This window comes from Barbus barbus, assembly GCF_936440315.1.
Source record: "Barbus barbus genome assembly, chromosome: 19".
In the NCBI taxonomy this organism is placed as follows: Eukaryota; Metazoa; Chordata; class Actinopteri; order Cypriniformes; family Cyprinidae; genus Barbus; species Barbus barbus.
This window is the reverse complement of record NC_136747.1, coordinates 23089410-23114541: the sequence shown is the minus strand read 5'-3', so window position 1 is coordinate 23114541 and position 25132 is coordinate 23089410. Positions and strand designations below refer to the sequence as shown.

Genomic DNA, 25132 nt, shown 5'->3' with positions numbered 1-25132 from the left:
TATGCTGTCTTATTTTGCTGTACAAATTCATAAATAAGCCAGGAAATGGTTTAATAATCAAAATATCTAAAACATTAACAGTATTTGTAACATTAAAAGAATTTGTAATAACATTTCATGCAAACATATTAATTATTTTATTATTTTATACTGTGTATATATATATATATATATATATATATATATATATATATATATATATATATATATATATATATATATATATATATTAAAAACAATTGTAAGACTGGAATAGTCTTGAGATGCCAATTAATTTTACCAGCCATGTAGAAGTATTACCTATTGCTTTTTAACATAAAAAAAATTTTCACGTTCCTAATGTGCATGTTTCAACTCATGCGATGGTCACTTTTTAAATGGAGAAAAACAAACAAAAATTAGTTTGCCGGGCTGAATAGACACAACGCTTTAACTCTTTTAATTATGTAATATTTTAATTCTATGGATAATTCTACCAGAAATCTGTCAGAAAACTACCACAAATCTCCAGTCTAAAATGGGAAGTGATTTCAGCACTGGACAGCGACAAAGATCCACAATCTATCAAAAAGCCAGGATACATTTACCAAGACAACAATTATATCCATCCACAAATCACATGATTTTTTTCCTCAGGCTTTTACATGAAAGCATTTAACAGATGTTCTAAAAATCTAGAGCATCTGGTCTACATTAAAATCTACTATGGCATCCTAAGAGACAAACATGATTCACTAAAAGCTCTTGCTGGAAAACTCGATGACATTATTGAAGAGCAGCAGCCATGACCATGGAAGCACAAAAAGCATCTTTATGTAACGAGGCTAATTTACAGAGAACCATGCACCCAGCACTCATCAATAGATTGATATTACAGTGCCACTTCAGTTTGTGAGTGCATAGCCATTCGGTGCAGACTGCTCTTCAGTCATTTCAATGGCTGAATCTTTAAAGCATGTGTCTGAGCCATGCAAACAGGCCGTCAACTTTTTGGTAATTTATAGACAGTAGCTATGAGTAGACATTATAATTCACTGGGTTTTTCCATGGGAGCCTTCCATGAGTGTCTGCCTGGATGTAAAAGCCCTGCTGCTCTGAGATCGATCAATGAGGACATACCAACAGTGATAAAGCATCTCTGGTTTCAATTACACTGAGTTTGCATCAAAACTGCTGCTTAATGAAATAATATCATTCTGAGACACTTTAACTCAAAAAGCATTTTGATTGTATCAGATGGTAATACTGGTACTTACCATTGTACTGAATGATTGCATATTCATGTAACATCATATTCACACACAGGTACTTGAAGGAATACCATGGTACTACCAGGGCAGAATGGCTTTATTCATGCAAGATTCAAGGTCATATTATTTTTAAAATTGCATGATAAAATAATGATAAAGAAGGAAAAAAAATGCTTGCATATTCAAATACAAACATGTGTTCTTCTTATAAAGAAGTGACTTTTTTCCATTAACAGTGAACTCTAACTGGAAACTTAATACTGAATCAGTGCAGATATCACATCCTGTCTTCTACAAAGACAGTCTTCAATTAAATTATACACAAACAAACAATAAATAAAGGATGTGAACTTCCTCTCTGGGTTCCTTAAATTATATTAGCCCAAAGATAAGCACTCACATAATAAACAATACAATAAATGCAATGTATTAAAATCAAACTAAACTGCTGTTATATAAAACAACATCTTGTCAAACATCCTCAAAATGTCTCTCCTGTCATTCAAAACGCCAAGAAAAAGTCCACTATTTCTTATACGGTTATTCTTTCCTTTGTGGTGCCCTTATGAAAAAGTCAGGTTCAAGTTAAATTTCCTTTTATAGAAATTCGGTGTATTTTCCCTCATTTTTTATTTACATCCATATTCAACAACTTATTCTTATATTAAATAACATAACATTCATTTGGAATTCATTCGCGCTTACCTTAAGCCAGGTAATGCGTCAGCATATCCCGTGAATATTTAATATCATGCAGTGTTTATGATCGCACCTGCCACAGAATATCATTCACAGTATCCCAGCATGAGCTATTAAACAAGCGGAACATACCATCCCAACCTGGGGTAAAGGGGTGTGGATCCAACCAATAAGAGACCTGGTCTGAGCAAGGCTAAATACACGGGATATGTTCCAAAAATAGACTACAAACATTAAATATACATGATATTCACAAATACACCCACAGAAAAAACTAATAATAATATTATGTTGTAATATTATATTATGTTGTAATATAATATTATATTATGTTTATTATGTTGTTGTTGTTTTATTTATTTATTTATTTAAATTGGATTTGATTTAGATCATTTTTAACAAGATTGCATAGAAGCCAGAGTGTTATTTTTTATTTTTATTTTTTTTATTGAAGCTCAAAAATCAACAGTATAAAACAGAATAATACAACCATCAACATAACAATGATAATAATAATAACAAAGTAGAAACAGATAAAGAACAAGAAAAAAAAATTGAGTGTTATTATGAAAAGCGACTCAAGTTCACTAACCCGGATATTATTTGTATGACTGGGTTTCAGCAGCAGAGGGCTGCAAGTATCCTGACTGTTTAATTTTGCATGTTTATATCCTGTAAAGTTGTAACTGGATTGTTTTTTTGTTCTGTTTTTATTCTGTCGGCGGTGTCTTGAGCATTTCTTGGTGTTAGCGAATGTTACAGAGCGTTTGACCTTAATATAGACACACTTCCTAACAGGTACTGAATTATCAGCTTTTTATATTTATAGAAGTTGATTCTCCCCATAACCCGATTGTAGCATGTTAAACTGTTCTAAAATATGATTTTTAATGTGTAATATCATTTTTATCTCATGATTAAGTTGTCCAGGTTGAGTTATACCCTATGCATTAGTTATGCATATTGTATATTTATATTAAAATATATGTAATTAATATAATAACTATATTATTGAATCCCTCGTTAAACACTAAAAATGTATTGCATATCTATTCAGTAACTTTTTGGATATATCTGTCAACAACCTCCTTACCAGAAAATAATGAGTGACCAAGTTTAGAATATATGGGCAGCAGATTATTAGGTTTCTCTGTTCAGAATTATTACTGTATTTCCAAGAATGAAGCAAGATTTTTCTCTTTTTTTTCTCTGTGTTGGCAGAAATCAACAACATGCACCATCATTTCTTGACAACCTTCTTATTGTATTTCTGTGTTCAGGTGCTTTAGCCAGGCGAATGTTGGGAGTTCAAGCTCTGTTTGGAATCGGTCACGAGGAGGCTCTGTCCTGACCCATACAGGAGCATGTGCACGTGTTGCCAGCAACATCTACAGTAAAGATCTCGCTCACAGACAGGCTTGCGCTATGGCCAATACAATCAAGTACTTGGGGTGAGTGTAAATGCACTGCGTTTATTAGTATTACTATTGTTGCATGATTTATTTAATCTGATCTTTCTTTTATAGGCAAGAAGAGGCTCAGCACATTGACGAGGAGCTATTCAATGAGTAATAAATAAATAAATCATTCCTTCATGAAAATAAATCATTCCTTCATTACACTTAATATTTTATGAAGGTGTATTGATTTTATTAATGTTGCATGTGAATCTCCCAGGGATATGAGCCTTCTGTATTGTACCCAAAGCGCCCCAGCAAACAGCTGTTCCAGAATCTTACCACCCAGAGTGAGAAGATGGATATATCCTTCCTGACAGAGATGCCTGAGGTACAGCACAAACCCCAGCGGTCTTTCACACTGTAGGGGGGCCAGATGTTTTTAGCCCTCGTATGGGTTCCTCCTTCTCATTCATTTATGATCAAATAATGTGCTAAATGCTCAAGATATGCACAAGCTGACATTTTAATCTTTCATATTTTTTACCTTTATGTAAAAAATGTGTTTTGTATATGTACTCTACTGTTTAAAAGTTTGGGGTCAGTAAGATTTTTCAAAGTAATTATTTATTATTTAGGATTATTCAAAACGAATGCATTAAATTTATGAAAATTTACATTACAAAACAAAAAAACATTACGTTACAAAAACAAAATATTGCAAATAATTGCAGCTCATTTGAACGTTCTATTCATCAAAAATCCCAAAACAGTTTTACTGTTTCCATAAAAATATCATTGGTACAACTATTATTGTAACTATTATATTATTACTGTATTTTTTATTAAATAAATGTAGCCTTGGTGAGCATAAGAGATATTTTTTCAAAAACAGTAATGTATCAGTCATGTAATGAATTTGCAAGCTGCAGCAGTGTACAGAGCTTCTTCCAATTTCTAGAATGAAAATCCAGAAAATCAAGAACTCAGATCTCACCCTTTTGGAAAATAAATGCTGAAAAATTGAATGCAAAAATTCATAAGATTCTTTCCATGAGAAATGTATAACTGTAAAAATGTATCATAGCTCAGTTCAAGATATTATTTACTTTGTTTAAAGATTGAGTGGTTTATATTTTTATCTGTAGTTCATAGACCCGAAGTCTGCACTGAAATAGAAATTTTGTTCATTTCACACCATATAAATAGTTTTATAACACAGCATAACCCATTTATGTTTCATTCAGAGCAATTCAAATTCATGTCTAGTCATAATTGCCAAGAACACGTCTTATCTTACATTATCAGTTTCAACTGTTTACATCTTTAAAAGGAAAAAAAACAAGCCACAAAACAATAATGATAAAAAAATGTGGGTCCCCTCCAATTTTGCTCACTGATATGGCATCCACTGTGGGTCAAGTATGAAGAAATGCCTCCATGCAGGTATGACATGATCCGTGTCACAGGTAAAAGTCTTTGTTCTGCTCTTGATGCCTTTGCCTGGATGTTCATTCATATGTTCAGGAGTTTTTACAGCAGGACTGTCTCCCCTCATTAAACTCGCTGGAGGGGCCCTGAGTGTGACCCAGAGCCACCGCGCTGATCGAGCCTCTGGTGACTTCTTTACTAGCAACTTTCTTGTGTATTGCTGATGAAGCAAACATAAATGAACACTGTCTTTATGCATTTAAAGTAAGTTTAAATCTAGAAGGATTTTAAACTAAAGGTGTAAACTGGTTATGATGTTTGGAATAATTATGATTTTTAAATGTTTCTGACGGTCTCTTATGCTCACCAAGACTTGATCAAAAACACATTAAAAACTGAACTATTAAAACTTAAAAGAACTTAGATTAGAATGATTTCTGAAGGATCGTGTGATGGTGAAATAGAAAACAATTATTTTCAATGATAATATTTCACAATATTACTGTTTTTACTTTATTTTTGATCAGATAAATGCAGCCTTGGTGAACACACTGTAAAACTTATTTTTAAAATTATTTATAATTATTCCAAACATTTGCCTGTCAGGGTAAACCCTATCAATCTTGCTGTGCTTCAGTGTTAATCAGTGACTTAAAGTAAAAAGCAAACTCACCTTTTAGAACGTCAAGGAAGGCAACTTCGACATTAGTTGACTCTAATGCAGACGTCTCCATAAAAAGTAAGCTGTTGGCCTCTGTTTTTTCAAATAAATAAACCATAAAAGGGAATTAAAATAAAAAAATAAAGAGAAAGCTCATTCAAAAATGAAAATTCTCACACTCATGTGATTCTAAAACTGGAACACAAATGAAGCTATTTTGAAGAATGTCTAAACAACAACATTAGACCCCATTCATTTTCATTGTACATGCAAAACAGAACGTTGCCCAGGTTTGGAATAGCATAATTTAAGGCACATGGGCCACTGTCCTGTAGAGTGTAGCTTCAAATCCCCTGCCTGGAAGTTTCTAGTAATCCTGAAGACCTTGATTAACTGGTTCAGGCTTTTTTAATTAGGGTTGGAGCGAATTCTGCAGAAGAGTGGACCTTCAGGAACTGAATCTGACATCCCTGATTTAAGGGCTTAAATGTCTAAAACAAAGAGTTGTGAAATGCATTGACACCTGCAAAGTCCTTCGCTTCCTCTGATGGCACAGTGCGTACATTTCCCAGGTCACTTTTATTTCCCACAAGCATGACTACTATGTGAGGATCAGCGTGGGCATACAGCTCCTTCAGCCATCGCTCGACGCTCTCATACGTCAGGTGCTTGGTGATGTCATAAACCAGCAGCGCACCCACGGCTCCCCTGTAATACCTACAAGAGCCATAATACTCATTATTACATATGCATAAACAAGAAGTAGATATTGGCTCAAATTGTACTTTATGATTCATTATTTTGTTTAAAATAAGGAGAAAGTTCCTTGTTCATAATCATAGCCTAATGCATTACTTTTCACAGGTATTCTCATAAGATCCACAGTATTCAAAAGTTGTTGTTTTTTCAGAAGTTAATACTTTTATTCAGCAAGTATGCATTAAACTGATTAAGTATAAAATTAGTATAAAATCAGCATATTAGAATGATTTCTGAAGAATCATGTGACACTGAAACCATCAAAGGAATAAATGACATTTTAATTATTATTTTAAATAAACAAAAAAAAGAAAAAAAAAATACTGTAATTTTGATCAAATAAATCAGCCTTGGTGAGCATAAGGGACAAAAATTTTACAGAACCGAAATTTCTGAATGGTAGTCTTGATGCAGAATCTTTTAGCAGGGAATTAATTCCAGTTCATTATTTCCTCTCATGATAATGCTACTTAAAATACAATATAATTATCCCATGTGTGTAGTTGTGGCTCTCAAAAAGTACTTTGGATACTTAACATGCACTGTATGAATGTTACTACAGCGACATAAAATCTCAAAACCAATAACAAACAATGTATCATACAGCAAAAGAGTAAAAAGTAATCTAAATACTTGTTAGGGCAACTATAAATGTCAGTCACATACTTTTAACTGTTTCCCAGACAAAAAAAGGAGTGGTTCTGGGTGTGATGCTAAATCAATCACTACAAATTCCACAGCCGGCATTATCCTAAATAAGGATATAGATCAGATATATCCTTAGGATTAAAGAATATATATTCTGAGATGAGAAAACGAGTGACTTACGCTGAAGTAATCGCCCTGTAGCGCTCTAGACCTGCAGTGTCCCAGATCTGGGCCTTGATGGTAATACTATCCACTTGAACGGAGCGAGTGCTGAATTCCACTCCAATGGTTGTACGGCTGTCATGATTGAACTCGTTTTTGGTAAATCTGGACAGTAGGTTGCTCTTTCCAACCCCTGATTCCCCAATTAAAACCACTGAAAGACAATCAAAACCTTTTAGCTCGCTTTAATTGATTTTCTTTTTATTCTAATTTACAAAATTAATAAAATGCATGCCTCTAATAGAAACACAGGACTATTCAGACCATAAAAACTGTCTGGGATCAAATCTGATCTCCAGTCAAGCGATTCAAACTTACCTTTGAAGACAAAGTTGTAGGCTAAATCTGTCCCCATGTTCACCCTAGCAGTACTGTGTCAGTCTGTATGTAGTGCTTACGTGTTACTCTAGCTCGAAATCTACTGGGAGGAGAAAAGCAGATGCTCAGGTTTCTGAAAAGCTTTATCAGTTCATTCTTGTGCTGGTCTAAAGGCAGATTCCACACGGCCAGACTCTTGTTTGAGACAGTTGGGGTGGGAGAGCAGGTGAAACAGGTAGAACTACTGACACACTGTGGGAGTGACTTCACTCTCTCACACAAAACTGTTAAATCACAGTTCTTTCTCAGTCCTACAGCACATGTATCCAATTTATATGTCTTTAAACCAGACATACAGCTGAGTCATAAAACCACAAAACAACTCCTGCTGACAGATTCAGTTTCTGTAAACATGAAATAAAGGGGTTTCACTTAATATGCTTATAAGCAGGGATGTATCATTTCAATAAAAAAACGCAAATTAACTTTATTTCGATGCGAATTTACCTGTTTGTTTCATATTAGGCTGGTAAACCACACATCATTCAGCATTTACATGTCAGTATTCTTGCATATTGTTGGGTATATACAGCTCATGGCTATATTAATAACCTGCATGTTTGATTTTGCAGGACTGTTTTGCTACTTTTGTATGATAAACAATGTGGTGTGTTGCCACAGGTGTCCAAACAGTGATATAGCACTGCTCTGGCTCATTTTACGAGCTTTAGCAATATTAAAAACAAAGATTAAGTGACGTGACAACAAAAAAAAGAGCAAAGGCCGCAGTAAATCAGAAATAAACAGCCGCAGAGGCGATAACGTTCATCCTCCTGTCCTGTAGGCGGCAGCACTGCGCTAACGTGGCGCTGTTGTGTTGTATTGAATCGCTTCAGAGGAAAAGTGAATCACTTCCGTCAGGACACACACGCCGGGTTCATTATGGCGGCGGGACCGATTTCAGAACGAAATCAAGGTAAATTTAATAAATATAAACTCGTAGGGATACTATAATGCACTATATTTGAGAAAAGAAAAGTACTGCAGAACAATGGAAAGATTTAAGCTTTTCGTGTCTTCTCGATTAGCCTTGAGTCGCTTACTTTCATTCAAATATGCTTGCTAAAAGCAAATAACAAAGACACGTTTTGGTCTTAATTTAGGTTAAGTGTGTCACACTAATATGATATTGTACATATAAATACTATTAGTAGTGGAAACAATAATCAATGCCTTGTCTTTGTGTCCAGTGCAATAGTGTTGATGTTTTTTCTTGTTTTTTTCTCAGATGCCACTGTATATGTGGGTGGTCTTGATGAGAAGGTCTCTGAACCTTTGTTATGGGAGCTTTTCCTGCAAGCTGGACCTGTTGTAAACACACACATGCCCAAAGACAGAGTAACAGGACAACATCAGGGTGAGTTACCTTAACTTTAAACATTCAGAGGGAAAAAAAAACTCTACTATTTGCATGCTTTTAAGTTGAGATTTCTCTCTATTCTTCAGGTTATGGCTTTGTGGAGTTCCTCAGTGAAGAGGATGCAGACTACGCCATAAAGATCATGAACATGATCAAACTTTACGGCAAACCCATACGAGTCAACAAGGCTTCAGCACACAACAAGAACCTTGATGTCGGCGCCAACATCTTCATTGGCAACTTGGATCCTGAGATCGATGAGAAACTGCTTTATGACACTTTCAGTGCTTTTGGCGTGATCCTTCAGACACCGAAGATCATGCGAGATCCGGACACGGGCAACTCGAAGGGTTATGCTTTCATCAACTTTGCAAGTTTTGATGCCTCCGATGCAGCTATTGAAGCCATGAATGGCCAGTATCTCTGCAATCGGCCCATCACGGTTTCATACGCCTTTAAGAAAGACTCAAAGGGCGAGAGGCATGGCTCAGCTGCAGAGCGCCTCCTGGCCGCCCAGAATCCACTTTCACAGGCCGATCGTCCCCATCAGCTTTTCGCAGATGCTCCTCCACCTCCCTCCATGCCTACACCGGTCATGACCGCCCTTGGAACAGGGATTCCGATTCCAGGTTAGATAGTGGGGATAGTGGCCCAAAAATTCTGTCATTGTTTATTCACCCCCATGTCATTCCAAACCCGTGAAACCCTCATTTTTAATGAAACCTCAGAAGTTTCTATCCCTTCATTGAAAGTCAAGTCACTTTTATTTATATAGTGCTCTATAAAATACATATTGTTTTAAAGTAGCTTCATAGTATTAAACTGAAAAATAACAATCAATGACGAAACTACTTCACATAGGAGACAAATTCAGCTCCAGTCAGTTCAGGGATAATGCAGTTCCATAACAGTATAATGTTCATCAATTATTAAAAAAAAGTTAATTTCAGCTATAAGCAGCTCTACATAAGATAATGTTGCCAGTTTTCAGCTTGAGTCACATTGATTCAGTTTAGTGTAATAAACATTGCAAAATTTGTCAGTTATTAATAATTTATTTAATTTAGGCTTTTATTTACATGTAAACAATGACTGACACATACGTCTAGCACATCACGTTTGTGTGTTGATCATTGTTTAGCCTAAATTAAATATTTTTCATCATATAAAATGATCATATCTCTTCTGAAGACTTGGAATAAACTGCTCCATTCTTACGGATTTGTTTTATGATGTATTTATACTTATTTATACTTTTCAGTTTTGGTTACTTTGACATTCAATGGAGGGACAGAAACCTGTCATGTTTTGTCAAAATTATCTTAATTGGTTTTTTGAGGGTTAACCAAAGTCTTATGGGTTTGGAACAAAACGAGGCCGAGTAAATGAAAACAGTATATTCATTTTTTTTTACTTACTCTTCATATAAGTATCTTGGACCCAAATGTATTTTTAAATATTTATTTCTCATTATTGGTCCAGTAAATGTCTTTTGTTTCAAAAAGTTTTTTGTGAATTTCTCTTGCAGGAATGCCACCTCCTGGTGCTTTCCCACCTGTTCCTCCTCCTGGCACAATGCCACATGGGATGCCACCCAGTATGGGCATGCCTCCTGCACCAGGTACTCCTGCATCACAGGGTGGCGGCGCAGGGCCCCCACCGGGACCACCGCACTTCCCTCCTGCAGGAATGAATCCACCAGGAATGCCGCCAATGCCCATGCATCCGTCAGGTCCTCCAGGAATGGTGCCTCCCCCACCTGGTCCACCTGGATCTTCTCAACAGAGAGCACCACATCCACCCGGCATGCCTCCTCCTCCACCCATGGGTGTCCCTCCCAGAGGACCATTTGGTCCCCCGATGGGTATGTGTGTGAAGTAGTGCCTTGTGCTTTTAAACAGAAGTAAAATAGACGTTAACGCAATATGCAATAATTCCTCCCATATTTTACAGGTCCACCGATGCATCCAGGTATGAGGGGACCTCCTCCGCCAATGCCACCTCCAGGTTATGGTGCCGGCCCACCCAGACCCCCGCCGTTTGGCTTTCAGAGAGGGCCTCCCTTGCCACCACGACCTCCTGCACCACCGAGGGGTCCAGTGAGAGCACCGATGCCCCCCTAAACCCTAATGTGAAGACCTTTTTGAAAGCTTTGTCATTTTTATTTACATTCTGTACTTTGATAGATGGTTCTCTTGCTTCTTTGTATACTGATTTCTTAATTTTGGTCAATGTACCTATTCAGAATTAGCAAGAATAAACAATTTTATATAACTATGTTATTTTATTATTTTAAGATTATTATTACTATTGAAGACTGGAGTAGTGGTGCTGAAAATTCAGCTTTGCTTTACAGAAATAAATTACATTTTAAAATGTTAAAACGTTTATTTTTAAATTGTAATAAAATTGCTGTTTTGCAAATGCAGCCTTGGTGAGGAGAAGAGACTTTAAATGTAATCTTATTCACCCCAAACTTTTGATTATTTAGCGTTGTTGGGTGCACAGTGTTCTTTTACTGGGTTGTATATAACATGAGCAACAGAAAATGTACGTAAAAGCCATAAATTGATCATTGCAATATTTTTAATCAAAAATAAGTCAAAAGCTTTATACATCACTTAAGCACGTAACACAAGTGGGGGGAAACTCTAAGCTCAAGATTTTGCATTTACACTAGTGTAGCTCCATAAACTTGTAGTGCCAGTATATTACTATGGCTCATGTTTACAATGTGAGGATGGTAACATCTAAAAAAAGAAACATTCATAATTTGATGAATGGTTAAAATTGCAAATAATTACATAATTACTATGAGAGACGTTTATGCATCTCAACTATTTAAAATTGACCATTTCTGCTGAGGTTACGACATTTATGTCCTTGACAAATATCATTTACTACCACCATTTTCTGTTTTATAGCACAAAATGTGAGTAAATTGAAATCACTTCTGATCTTGCCACATATTGCAGATATCAATATGTCAGATTATCATGCAACTCAGAAACCACTCATTTTTTAGTAACTCAGGGAGGTCACATAAAATACAAAACCCTGATACTGGATTTAGACTTTTTACATTTGTGAAAGCGTTTTTACTTTGTCACTGTTCACAAGAATTCTCAATTTAAGATTAAAAGTAATTAAACATATTATACATAGAGAAAGAAATACAAGTTACACATGGAATGCGAGTTAAATGTTCAATTAATGGGAATTACCCACTGAAACAAATACCATATATGCAATAATTCACGTAGAATCCTTTATGAGTGAAAACTAAACATGACCAAAGGCACTTTTAATTGACCTATAGATTTTAAAATTGTCCGACAGAAAAAGAACCGATCAAATTCTTTAAATTGGAGCATTATTTTTCTTCCAATGCATAGAACATAACGCTGCTGCATTCTGAGATGAAGTTTCACTGTTTATTTACAAAAGCGATGAAACTGTCTGAATAAGGCAGCTACATTTCTAAGGGAGCTCAAAAACATACAGTTTGCAAAGAGTTCCATCCTGAGTGAACCTTTTCCAGCTGTTTTGAAGAACCCCATCGAGGACAAATCAGGGGTGACCACTTTTAAGGACACTACAGCTACAGACTCCCAGAAAGAATCATCTTCCCTGGTCGTGTGTGTGTGTGTGTGTGTGTGTGCATATGATGCACATTGTGGTTGTTTCTTTGTGAATTCTCATTTAAAGCAAGAAACATTAACCTGAACAGAACAAGGAAATAAATTACAAAAAGGATTTAATTGCCCCCCAAAAAAATTGCTGTAATGAACCAAATCAAAACCGTGCTGATGCACTCTTTGGTTGCTGGAGCAGTGAGTCCAACGCTCTTGGGCCTTCTTTTATGAAATGACTTCGGTGTGACCTGCCGTGGCTTCCACTAAAGTTATCTGCTCATCTGCAGAGTCGATCTCTTCTGTTTTGATGACTACGCCACCTTCTGAAAACATGACTACTTCCTCTTCTCCCTCTGTTGTTTCTTCGATTCCGACCTCTTCCTGCACAAACACGACGTGCTCCTGGTCCAGGGCCATGGTGCCGTTGCTCTGTCCATTTTCCATGGCTTCCAGTTTCATGCGGTACTCCTCGGCTTCCTGCTCTTTGCGGAGCAACTGCTGACGATAGGATTGAGCCTTCCTGTTAGCTTCCTGTAACTGCCACTGGAGATGCTCCTGGAGATTGAAGATAAGATCAAGATGGGGTGGGGTGATTTTTAACATCTGGGGGTTTTGCTCTTAGGGTGTATCAACATGCAATAGTACATAGTAACACTTTATTTTAAGGTGTCACAGAGTAAGTACATGTAGTTAATTAATATTACTCCGTACTTAAATGTATAATTAACACTGTAACAAGGACACCTTAAAAAGTATAACCATAATTTTTTTTTTTACATCTAGTTACACTCACTGTTTCACCGGTCTCTATATTATTGGATGAAACTTCAATTTTTCTTTTACGGGCAGGAGGTTCGGAGTCATCAACCACTTCCTCTGTGATTTGATTGGATTGAACTGCCAATACTAATAACAAAAATAAATAAATAAATAAAACAAGAACAACTTTAATGACAAAGTACAAGATTGTGGCGTTACGACTTTATTCTGGTAATTTTGAATTTATTCTAAAATTTCATGATTTTAATCTCACAATGCTACAACTTTATTCTTATAAAATTTTAATTTTATTCTCAATTTATTTTGTCTTTATTCTCGTCATCTTATTTTTTTGTGCTAAAATGCTGTCATACATAAGAGATTTCTTTCAAAAACAGGAAAAACCTAACCCCAAACTACATATTAATCTAAAACTGTAACACAGAAGTTCTCCTTAAAATCCAAAATAAGTCTAGGAAGTCATACCTTGTCGTCCATCCTGCATTGTGACAAAGAACGGTTGGCCGAGGCCATTAGTCTGTAGATTTCCATGCTGATCTGTTAATATGGTTATGACCCTCTGACCCGATTCATTCACCACTTGCTGGATACTTGAGTCTAAAGCACTGACAGCAATGGCCTCCTCTGTGTCACCTAAACATCGAGGGAAAACAGAAAACAATTGTAGGTTTAATTATTATTTAAGTTTAAAAAACATTATATTATTCCATTCCATATTTATTTTCTAGTCAACGTATCGCACCAGAGTTGGTTTTGATAAAGTCAGTGAGGTTGACGACCCCCCCTTGGATGTTTGGGACGCCCTGAATGATGAACTGTGGGGTGGAGCTGCCGTTTATGATTGACGCTTCGGCATTCCTGTTCACCTGATTCTGCATTCCCTCCTAAAACACACAAAGAGGATTTAACATCTTTAACATTTCTGAAACAACTCTGTAATGTTTTCCACGAACACAACAAACCTGTAATAGTTGTATAAGTTCAGCATGTTGTATGTCGATCGCGATATCAAAAGCTGATTTGTCAAACTTGCTGAGGGCGTGTACATCAGCGCCATGTTTAATCAGCAGCTCTGCGACGCTGTGATGTCCGTGCTGGGCTGCCCAATGAAGAGCCGTCATCTTCAACATGTCCTTGGCATTGATGTCGGCACCACTCTAAAACATAAAAAGGAAATTTAAAGGGGTCATCGAATGCCCATTTTCCACAAGTTGTTATGATTCTTTAGGGTCTTAATGAAAAGTGTATAACATACTTTGGTTAAAATTTATCACCCTGTCAAAAACAGCTCTTTTTAAAGCAAGCTGTTTTCTTGCATGCCGCTTTAAATGCAAATGAGCTCTGCTGACCGAGCTCTCTGAGAGACGGTAAACTTTAGCCGCATTCATCGTGAAATTTGCTAATTAGCACATTATTAGGAAAGGCGATTTGCAAAGATTGATAAACTCACTACAAAACTCACTTCTTCTGTAGGTGAAGCTGGATCACGAATGATTCGCACGAACATAGACGCATTTAGATAGGTACATCGCCGGGCGCATTTCCTTCACAAACAAATGTAATCCACTGAGTCTTCAGCGGCTCAGATGACGGAACTAAATGACGACTGCTTGGTTCATTATTACATCCAACAACAAAACACCTCAATTAGGAGACATTCTTGTCTACATCTGCTCCGGTGGTGAAACAATGGCGGACTGATGACACCTCACTCAGGGCGGGTCTAAGGTAAAACACCAGTCTGTGCTGAAACGGTACTGTCAATCAACTATAGTGGGAGGGGCCTGGGTCTGTGTGACGTCACACAGACAAGAAGTTGAGAACGGCTTGATTTGAGAAAGTGGTAAAGATTTTAGTAGATTAAAGGGGTCATCGGATGCAAAGTGTGTACACACATCCATCCTATAATGATAATCATCCACCCAGTGGTTTTTTAAAAATTCCTATTTTAAAATCACCTTTCTCAAATCAGGTTGTTCTGAGGTTCCTGTCAGAATGACGTAGTTCTGTACAGACCGCTCCCACGATAGTTGATTGATAAGACCGTCTTACCTTAGACCCGCCCTGAGCTGAGAGCTGTCCGCCTCCAGTACAGGGGAAGACAAGGTGTCTCAGATTAAGCGACTGAAGTGCTTTGTTGTTGGATGTAATAATGAATTTAGCAGTCGTCAGTTACTCCCGACATCTGAGCCGCTGAAGACGCAGAAGATTAACTTACTTTCGCTTTGAATGGAATGCGACGATCTACATAAATATGTCTACAGTTGTGGTCAGAATTATTGAAACCCTTGGTAAATATGATCAAAGAAGACTGTGAAAATTAACCTGCTTTGTTAATCCTTTTGATCTTTTATTTAAAAAATTCACAAAAAGCTAACCTTTCATTGGATAATAAGAATTTAAAATGGGGGGAAATATCATTATGAAATAAATGTTTTTCTCAAACACACGTTGGACACAATTATTGGCACCTTTTTATTCAATACTTTTTGAAACCTCCATTTGTCAGTTTAACAGCTCTAAATCTTCTCCTATAATGCCTGATGAGGTTAGAGAACACCTGACAAGAGATCAGAGACCATTCCTTCATCCAGAATCACTCCAGATCCTTTAGATTCACAGCTCCATGACGGTGCTTCTTCTCTTCAGTTCACCTCACTCATTTTCTACAGAGTTCAGGTCAGAGGACTGGAATGGCCAGCAGAAGTTTGGTTGTGTGCTCAGTGACCCATTTTTGTGTTGTTTTTGAGGTTTGTGTTTGGATTATTGTACGGTTGGAAGATCCAAACATGGCCCATTATAAGATTTCTGATAGAATCAGTCACTTATTGATTTTTTATCTGTTGGTACTTGATAGAATCCATGATGCCATGTGTCTGAACAAGATGTCCAGGACCTCCAGCAGAAATATAGGCCCACAACATCACAAATACAGCAGTATATTTCATTGTACACATGGGGTACTTTTTATCCCTGTGTTCACCAAACCCATCTTGAGTGTTTGCTGCTAAAAAGCTCATTTTTTAGTTTCATCTGACCATAGAAGCCAGTCCCATTTGAAGTGCCAGTCCTGTCTGATAACTGAATATGCTGGAGTTTGTTTTTGGATGAGCTAGGAGAATTTTTCTTGAAATCCTCCCAAACAACGTGGTGATGTAGGGGCTGTTTGACAATTTTTTTTAAGGTTTTCTGACCCCGAGACGCAACTATTTTCTGCAATTCTCCAGCTGTGATCCTTGAAGAGTCTTTAGCCACTCAAACGCTCCTTCTCACCGTGCATTAGGACGATATAGACACACGTCCTCTTCCAGGCAGTTTCATTACATTTTCTGTTGATTGGAAATTCTTAATTATTGCCCTGATGGTGGAAATGGGGATTTTCACTGCTCTAGCTCTTTTCTTAAAGCCACTTCACTAATTTGTGAAGCTCAATTATCTTTTGCTGCACATCAGAAATATATTCTTTGTTTTTTCTCATTGTGATGGATGATTAAGGGAATTTGGGCTTTGTTTTCCCTCCTATTTATATTTCTGTGAAACAGGAAGCCATGGCTGGATAATTTCATGTTCATAATCACCCTAGAGTGCTCAAAATTGTGAATATGAATGGGAGTATACTTCAGAGATATTTTACTCTTAAGAATTTCTAGGGGTGCAATAATTGTGTCCAACGTGTGTTTGAGAAAAACATTTATTTCATAATGATATTTCCCCCCATTTTAAATTCTTATTATCCAATGAAAGGTTAGCTTTTTGTGAATTTTTTAAATAAAAGATCAAAAGGATTAACAAAGCAGGTTAATTTTCACAGTCTTCTTTGATCATATTTACCAAGGGTTTCAATAATTCTGACCACAACTGTATGTTCGGGCGAATCATTCGTTATCCAGCTTTATCTACAGAAGAAGTGAGTATAAGGGCTTTTATGAATCTTTGCAAATTGCCTTTCCTAATAATGTGCTAGTTAGCCAGTTTCGCGGCTGAAGTTTAGTATGCTCCATAGACATATATACCTAGATTCCTCATTATCGACTGTTTCTATGGGCCGCGATACGCAAGCCATCCGCCATTTTTGGAACGGTCTGCGAATCTTTGAGCGCATTGACTGTGCGCGTCTACAACAGCAAGTTATACGCTTGTATATCTTTGAATATTCATTGATTATTATGGTGAATTCGAGATGACTGACACATCAACATATCTGGAGCGGTCAAATAGGGAATCTACACGTATCTATGGTCTGCTCGTCACTCCACGAAAGAGACGGGCGGAGTCAGCAGAGCTCACTAGCATTTAAAGCAACACGGACTAGAACAGCGTGCTGAAGACAGAGCTGATTTTGACAGGGTAAAGAAGGTGTTTTTTACACTACCATTGAGAAGTTTTAACCACAGTATGTTACAGACCTTTCACTAAAAACCTAAAGAATCATATCAACTTGTGCAAAATGGTCATCCGATGACCCCTTTAAAAAAAAAAAAAACAACTGGGTGAATTTTTATCATTATAGGGTGGTTGTGTACACACACTGCCAACACACATTCATGTTCAAACAACATGTAAAACTGCATTTTGCATCCGATGACCCCTTTAAGAGACTTGTATCGGTCTCCTCAGCTAACAAACTGAGATTAAGAATAATGTTTAGTACATTAAAAAAAGCATAACAAAAGACAAGCATTGTCTTACCCTGATTAATAAATCGACAATGACCTCATGGCCCTCTGTGGCCGCCATGTGCAGTGGGGTCCTGTCCACTTTGGTTCGGGCATCTCTGCTGACACCCGCCCTCAGCAGCACTTCGGCAGTAGAGTAATGCCCATGCTGGGCTGCTAAATGTAATGGAGATGTTCCAAGCTGCAAAAAACATTCAGAGACAACCAAATGAAAATACGCCAAAGCAGTTTGTAGGATTGTGTGTATGCATATATATACAGTGCCCTCCATAAGTATTGGAACAGTAAAGACAAAATTGCTCTGTTGGCTGTGGAGTCAAGACATTTGCAAATATGATTAAAAGATGAATATGAGACAAAACTACAGAAAGTCACATTTTATTATTAGCCGTTTCAACATATGTTTTACCAAATAAAAAGAACAGCACTTTTAGAGTTCATCCCACTCATTGATGTGAGCATAAGTATTGGGACAGTTGAACATAAGGCAGATATAAAAGATTAAAAGCTATTATTTAGTTGCAGATCCCTTGCACACAATCACAGCAGTGAGTCTGTGACCCATAGACATCACCAGACTCTTGGTCTCAATCTTTGAAATACTTTTCCCAGCCTTTAATGCAGCCGATTCCAATTGTTGCTTGTTTTGGGGAGTTTCTGCCTTTACTCTCCTCTTCAGCTGGTGAAATTCATGTTCAATCAGATTTAAATTTGGAGATTGACTTGGGCAATCTAAGACTTTCCATTTCTTTGCCCTTATAAATTCCTTGACTGAACTGGCAGGGTGTTTTGGGTCATTGTCCTGATGCAATATGAAGCACTTCCCAATGAATCTGGTGGCATTTTCTTGAATATTGGTAGGCAAGATGGTTTTGTACCCTTCCAAATTCATTCTGCTACTGTCATCCTACATTAAGTCATCAGTAAAGTTGAGAGGGCCTGTTCCAGAGACAGCCATGCATGCCCATGCCATGACACCACCACCATGCTTTACAGATGAGGCTGTATGCTTGGGATCATTTGCAGTTCCCTTTTTTTCTCCACATTTTTGCTTTCCCATCACTTAGATAAAGGTTCATCTTTGTCTCATTGGTCCATAAACACAGTTCCAAAACTCTTCTGGCTCACCTTTGTGCTTTTTGGCAAACTCTAATCTTGCCTTTCTATTTTTGGTGCTGGTCAGAGGTTTGCATCTTGCTGTGTAGCATCTGTAATTCTGTGTCAAAGTCTCCTGAGGACAGTAGATTGTCAGAGCATCACCCCAGCTTTCTGGAAGCTTTTATGATTTGTCTGTCATCAACTACTGTTCTTTTCTCAGCCGATCAGGTAGTTGTTGGTTGCTAGTGGCTTCCAAACTCTTGATTTCTCCATGCCCTTTGTTTTTGCTATAGCTCTAACCTACTTCCTCTTTTCTTTTAGCATCCAAATTGCTTGCTTTTCTCTCAAAGTCAGCTCCCTCATCTTCATCCTGGTTTGTACGTGTCGTCATCATCAAATGCTAGATTCAGAATGCAGAAGTAATGGATATAACTGATACGACACATTCCCTGCTTTTAATATCTTAAGAATTAATGCAACAGGACACAGCTGATCACTTAGAAAGACCTGTGAGGCAACTGTTCCAATACTTATGCTCACATCAGATAGAGGGATGAAACTCTAAAGGTGTTGAACTTCGTAGCTGGTAAAACATCTATGAGTTGAATCACCCAATAATAAAATATGACATTCTGTAGTTTTGTCTCATATTCATCTTTTAATCATATTTGTAAATGTCTTGACTCAACAGCCAACAGAGCAATTTTGTCTTTACTGTTCCAATACTTTTGGAGGGCACTGTATATCTATGCAACAAATTTTTAGCTGAGAATATGAATTTACAGGTTTGAAGAAAAGGAGAAATACTCTCAGTTTTAAAATTCCGTGATACTTCAAAGTTTTCTAAATATATGCATGAATGAAGGCTTTAGAAATGTAGCAAGTTTAATAGGATCTGTCTACACTGACTTGTACAAGCACAGAAATTGGATGAAAAAAAAACTATTTAATTAGAAACGACTTATCATTTGTAGGCTATATACAATAAAACATGGTTTTTAATGCAACAATTAATATGGCATAATTGCCTTCATATTCTACATGCAGCGGTTCTGCAGGTTTTATGAAGGTAAATAATTTTTAAGACCAACTTCTAATAGATCTTTGTTACTTTTTAATTGCCTTTACACACAAAAAAAAGTATGAGAAGTTTTTGTCAATGTAAATTGTCACAAGAAGACAATGTTGATGACGTGATGAGTCAAAACATGGCTCATGATTTTTTTTAAAGGCAATGATGATGCAGTTATTTGCTAAGCCCATAATTAAATTAACTTGTAACATTATTGATAACATGACAAACCCAGTCTGTAGTGAACGGAGCTCCATTGGCCATCAGCGTCCTGACTTCATCATCATGACCGATCCGAGCTGCTTCTAAAAGACGCTTTCCCAAATCCACCAAAGACATCTAGAAAAAGACAGACATTAAAAATACCATAATGATGATAAACTGTATTATTATATGATGATGATGATGATGATGTGAGTGCATCAATATAGGCGAACAGACAGAGATTAAAAATACCATAATGATGATAAAACTGTATTATTATTATATGATGATGATGATGATGTGAGTGCATTAATATAGGCAAACAGACAGACATAAAAAATACCATAATGATGATAAAACTGTATGCTTATGTACAAATCTAACAGAGATGTATTGGAATGGGGAAAATTTTGATCTGCCCCAGACCAATAATCAGTTTCAAGCTACATCCTTAACTTCATGTCAAGTTATGTAGTGATTGACTAAAACTAAATATGACTTGTAATGTGAGATGTGTATCAAATTAAGAAATTACAGTTATCAAACTGACCTATATATTTACAAACATATTTCATTCACATTTCAAAGTCTAAAAATGTCACCGTTTAAAAAAATAGCAAGAAAATAATGTTTCTAACTCCTTAAAGATATCTGTATTTTGTATTACAACTATTTTCATCGGCCCAGAACCTATCGTGCACAGATTATGACAAGCCATGTGCGTTTATTTATCATAGGGTGTTTAAAAACACATAAACTAGTGCAGTAATCAGCTAAACAACGTACTTATAAGAAAACAAGCTGATAACGTTACTCCAAATAAAGAGAATAAATGAACAACAGCGCAAGTAATGAAAACAGAGAGCGCATGAATCTGATAAAACCGAATCCCTAAAAACATATGAAATGCATCAGTGGGTAACGTTAAATATCTAACGGCGATTTTAAAGCTCGTATTTTACATGCCAAACTCATGTGCCATGTGGAGCCAAATATAGAGCTGAGCTGATCACACACATGCTCCATCTGCGCCACCAACTAATGCGATCTGTGCATATTAAACTTACCTTTATACCCTGTCTGTAGGATGTATATTGTGTGATACTGAAGCACTATATAGTTTTTCCTGCTGTATTTCTCAACTGGCTGAACATAAACATGTCTGCGCGTTTAAAGCGCATTCGGATATGGCGGCTGCTTTAACCCCGGAAATAAAAGTGAAGGCGTTCAGACCCCGCGGACGTGTGCTGCCTACCCAGACAGCATGCTTGAGCCTACTAGATGCGTTTTAACACTATAAATCCTGCACGAGCCTATGATGCTCAAAAATGCTGACTAGGTAGTCAGCTCACTTGGTTTTGAGGCAGAGCCTATTCAACTATATATATATATATATATATATATATATATATATATATATATGCTGTCAAATGATTAATCGCGATTAATCGCATCCAATATAAAAGTTTTTGTTTACAAAATATATGTGTGTGTACTGTGCATATTTATTATGTATGTATGTATACAAGACACGTATACAGAATATATTTAGAAAATATTTATAGGTATATATTTATAGCCATATAAATTATATCATTGAAAAATATATTTTATATATAAACGCAACATATTTATCTGAAATATGTACATGCATATGTGTGTGTTTATATATGCATAATAAATATACACAGTACACTCATATATATATTTAAAAAACTTTTTGGATGCGATTAATCGCGATTGTTTGACAGCACATATATATATATATACATTGAGTTATAAATACATTGTAACTGTTTATAATATATAGATTTTATGTTTACTTGATTTTCTATGTATTATACATATATATATTGCCAAAATATTAAGTTGAGATGTATGACTCAATTTTCTGGCAATCATTTTTTTTATTGGCTTCTGACTATTGATGTATATAAATTATGTCTTTATCTTAACTGTGATACAAATTAATAACTTTGCTTGGTATAATATTTAATACTGCAAACTCTATCTGCAGTGTTCTGCTTTTCTACACTGCTACCCAGTTGTGTTCCAAAACACCTGTGCTTATCAAGAAACCACAGGAAAAAAAAAAAATCTTGCACAAAATCTACTGCAAGTTTGAGTTGCAAAGTTAGAACTAAAACACTTTTGCACCTGTTGCATTGGAAAAAAAAAGTTTTTGAATATGTGTGTAATGCTGTAAAATCTCTCAATTTCTCTCAGTGGTCAATGCTGATAAACATTATCTATTTAGCTATAAAATGATAAATGAAACATGAAAACACATGCATTTTTATTCATTTAGCAGCAAGCTCACTTTAATTGCCATCTGACATTTGTCACCAAACATAATTGGAAAAAAACATTAGTTGTGCATTTTAACATAGACATCCGTTCAATACAAAAACCCTTTTAAGTGAGATTCCAGTTTAAACTAATAAATTACTGTATGCATTAATATTTCAAATCATTAGGCAGTCAATAATATTATACAGTTTTAGATTTCTTCTAAATCTCCTTGCCTTGAAGTGAATTTGGCAGATTATGATCTAGATATCTTAAACTTATGTCACGGCCAATACTAAATAGTGTAACTAATACATCCATATTCAGTAATGCCCTACTAGTTTAATCAGACAAGGACCCAGTTATCACAGTTTACTGACATGGTTTAACAAGAAAGGCATGATACATCACTCTTGTATTCATCAATATCAGGTTGGAGTAGAGAATCGGTGCAACCACAGCGGCATTAAACACAGATTTGGGCAGGAACTGAGAATTGCATTGCAGTGTCTTATAACAGCAGGCTGAAATCCAAGGTTTCGATACTAGCGACGGGCTCTTTCCAGTAGTTGAAGGTGGAGTACTTCAACAGCTCCAAATCCTCTTCCACCTCCTGTCCCAGGGGTTTTTGGGAGCTCTTGGTCGACTTTGCTTCCTTAGACTTGGGTATAGAAATGCCAAGGTCTTCCAGCTCCGACAGGTCCAGTGATGGGATGGGCTGCCTCCAAAACATGAAGGAGTCAAACTGGCTGCTGGTTGTGTCTAACATTTCGATCTGTGCATTAAGAAGAGATTAAAACATCAGCACTGCTGCCAAGCAAATAATTCATTTGGATTCATAAATTACATAAGACAATCTCAACTAACTTGATTCAAAGAATACATTGCATTGCTCGCCATTTAAAAACCTGTTTACTTTTTCCCTCAGGGAGCTCCTGAGTTCCCCATGAGCTATTTTTAGTTACCTGCTATTTTCAGGGAAACTTGAGCAATTTACATCTGTAAAACCACTTTCATATGAAGGCCAAAGGTTAAAATATAATATAAAATAAGCACAATTATTATATTATAATAAACTAATATATCAATTATACTATAATTGTACTAAACATACAAAAAAAAATTATGCTAATTAACTGCAAGCAATTTAATTGTAAAAATAACCTTAATATGCATGTCAAAGCAGAAATTATCATATTATCAATATGATAATTATAAGAGAAGAAATAAAATATGTGCAAGAATCATCTGTGTGATTAAGTCTGCACTTTAGGTATCTAATTATATTAATATATTAGAACTAGATTTAAGATCTTACAATAAAATTAAAGCAATTAACATGCAAATAACTTTCATATGCATGTCAAATGAGAAATATATTATAAAACTAGTAATACTGAACACTTGTTATGAGTATGATTATTATAAAATAAGGAAAATGTCAATATGTTAGAGGTCATATTCAAGAATTATCTATATGATAGTCTGCATATTAAGAATCTAATTATATTAATATTATAATTAGATGCAAGATTTAAGATCTTACAATAAAATGAAATATATTGAATAAATGTTGTACTAGGCTATAATAACAACTTATCATCATTATGCCTATTATAAAAATAGTAATAATAAAAAATGATTCACAGTAAATATGTTCTGCCATCTAATCATATTAATATATTATAATTAGATGCAAGATTTAAGACCTTACAGGAATAATAACAAAGTAGCATTATCTTTTCATCACAAAGATGATATATTATTTGGAAGCTGCGATGTAAAAACATATGAAATCTTTAAAAAGCCAATGATTATAATGAAGGCGCTCTAATTAACTGAGCAGCGCGCGTTCACGTCGCGTCGTGGGGTGAAGTACGGCCATACAATGCAGCGGCGGTATACGCCCAAATTTCAGTGGGTGAGGTCCTTAAAGGACCATCAGGAATAGCCTGCATGTTTTGTTTTTCTTCCAGCATCTCACATGCACATCTATTAAAAGACGGGCTCTCGCAGCCCCCCCAAAATAGTGATGGCGCATCTCATGACAAAGCATTTAGCTTCAGTTCAGTGGTAAGCATGGATTACACGCAACTAACCTTAAATAGGCCTCGAGCAAAAACATTCACTAGTAAAAGACGTTCAATTTAACTTCGTTTTAACTGACAAATGAGGTCGTATTAATTAATTAGTCTGGACATCATGCCTATGTGATGGAACACCAAAATCATTTGAAATGCTTTAAACGAACTGGATTAAAACAGAAATATTGCCCAACAAAGGAACAATTGAAAGAACATACCCCTAGTATGTGATCAGATTGGTTCTCTCTGAATGACAAGCTGGTTTGTAGTAATTCGGATTTGAAGAAGAATGGAGGATGCACCCTGTTCGGTCTCTTCTCGCCGGCTGCTCAGCATGAACCACCCGCTCCCAGCATCACTAGAGACAGTCCTGAAGATTTGCATTCGCCCCGCCCACCTTCTGTGTGCGACAGGTGCATAATTAGCGTCAGGTGCGTGTGGCTGATCTACTGTTCTAATCAAATTGTGAAAATTAGTAACTGCATTTAT

General features: G+C 36.2%; 5 protein-coding genes across 6 annotated transcripts in view; 1 reads left to right on the top strand and 4 right to left on the bottom strand.

Annotated features, from left to right (window-relative positions):
* Positions 1-2037, bottom strand: part of LOC306885112 (oxidation resistance protein 1-like) — a 51109-nt gene extending 49072 nt beyond the window's left edge. Inside the window, exon 1 of the mRNA XM_079441454.1 lies at positions 1956-2037. The gene's annotated coding sequence lies outside the window, so the exon portion shown is untranslated. The remainder of the gene's footprint in view (positions 1-1955) is intronic.
* A 516-nt stretch (positions 2038-2553) lies between these two features.
* LOC306885377 (splicing factor 3B subunit 4-like) lies at positions 2554-11247 on the top strand. Of its 2 annotated transcripts, XM_079441841.1 has the most exons (8): positions 2554-2747; positions 3230-3400; positions 3476-3517; positions 3627-3737; positions 8674-8802; positions 8892-9434; positions 10334-10669; positions 10759-11247. In XM_079441841.1, the coding sequence occupies exons 5-8, from the start codon at positions 8769-8771 to the stop codon at positions 10926-10928; spliced, it is 1083 nt and encodes a 360-aa protein (XP_079297967.1). In that variant the 5' UTR covers positions 2554-2747; positions 3230-3400; positions 3476-3517; positions 3627-3737; positions 8674-8768; the 3' UTR covers positions 10929-11247. The 2 variants fall into 2 exon arrangements, with proteins under 2 accessions (XP_079297967.1, XP_079297968.1); XM_079441842.1 differs by lacking the exons at positions 2554-2747; positions 3230-3400; positions 3476-3517; positions 3627-3737 and adding an exon at positions 8311-8361 and having other exon boundaries at positions 10759-11245.
* LOC306885378 (ras-related protein Rab-25-like) lies at positions 3403-7601 on the bottom strand. The gene is made up of 5 exons (XM_079441843.1): positions 7386-7601; positions 7026-7221; positions 5962-6155; positions 5451-5531; positions 3403-4997 (listed from the first exon to the last, which is right to left on the bottom strand). Exons 1-5 carry the CDS (start codon positions 7420-7422, stop codon positions 4870-4872), a joined length of 636 nt encoding a protein of 211 aa, XP_079297969.1. The 5' UTR covers positions 7423-7601; the 3' UTR covers positions 3403-4869.
* A 127-nt stretch (positions 11248-11374) lies between the features above and the next one.
* Positions 11375-21477, bottom strand: LOC306885376 (GA-binding protein subunit beta-1-like). Its single transcript, XM_079441840.1, has 8 exons — positions 21338-21477; positions 20298-20405; positions 17910-18077; positions 14183-14377; positions 13963-14104; positions 13686-13853; positions 13234-13346; positions 11375-12995 (listed from the first exon to the last, which is right to left on the bottom strand). Exons 2-8 carry the CDS (start codon positions 20403-20405, stop codon positions 12666-12668), a joined length of 1224 nt encoding a protein of 407 aa, XP_079297966.1. The 5' UTR covers positions 21338-21477; the 3' UTR covers positions 11375-12665.
* Positions 21478-22577: 1100 nt separating this feature from the next.
* On the bottom strand, positions 22578-24958 carry mllt11 (MLLT11 transcription factor 7 cofactor). The gene is made up of 2 exons (XM_079442660.1): positions 24862-24958; positions 22578-23334 (listed from the first exon to the last, which is right to left on the bottom strand). Exon 2 carries the CDS (start codon positions 23326-23328, stop codon positions 23071-23073), a length of 258 nt encoding a protein of 85 aa, XP_079298786.1. The 5' UTR covers positions 23329-23334; positions 24862-24958; the 3' UTR covers positions 22578-23070.
* Between the last annotated feature and the right edge of the window lie 174 nt (positions 24959-25132).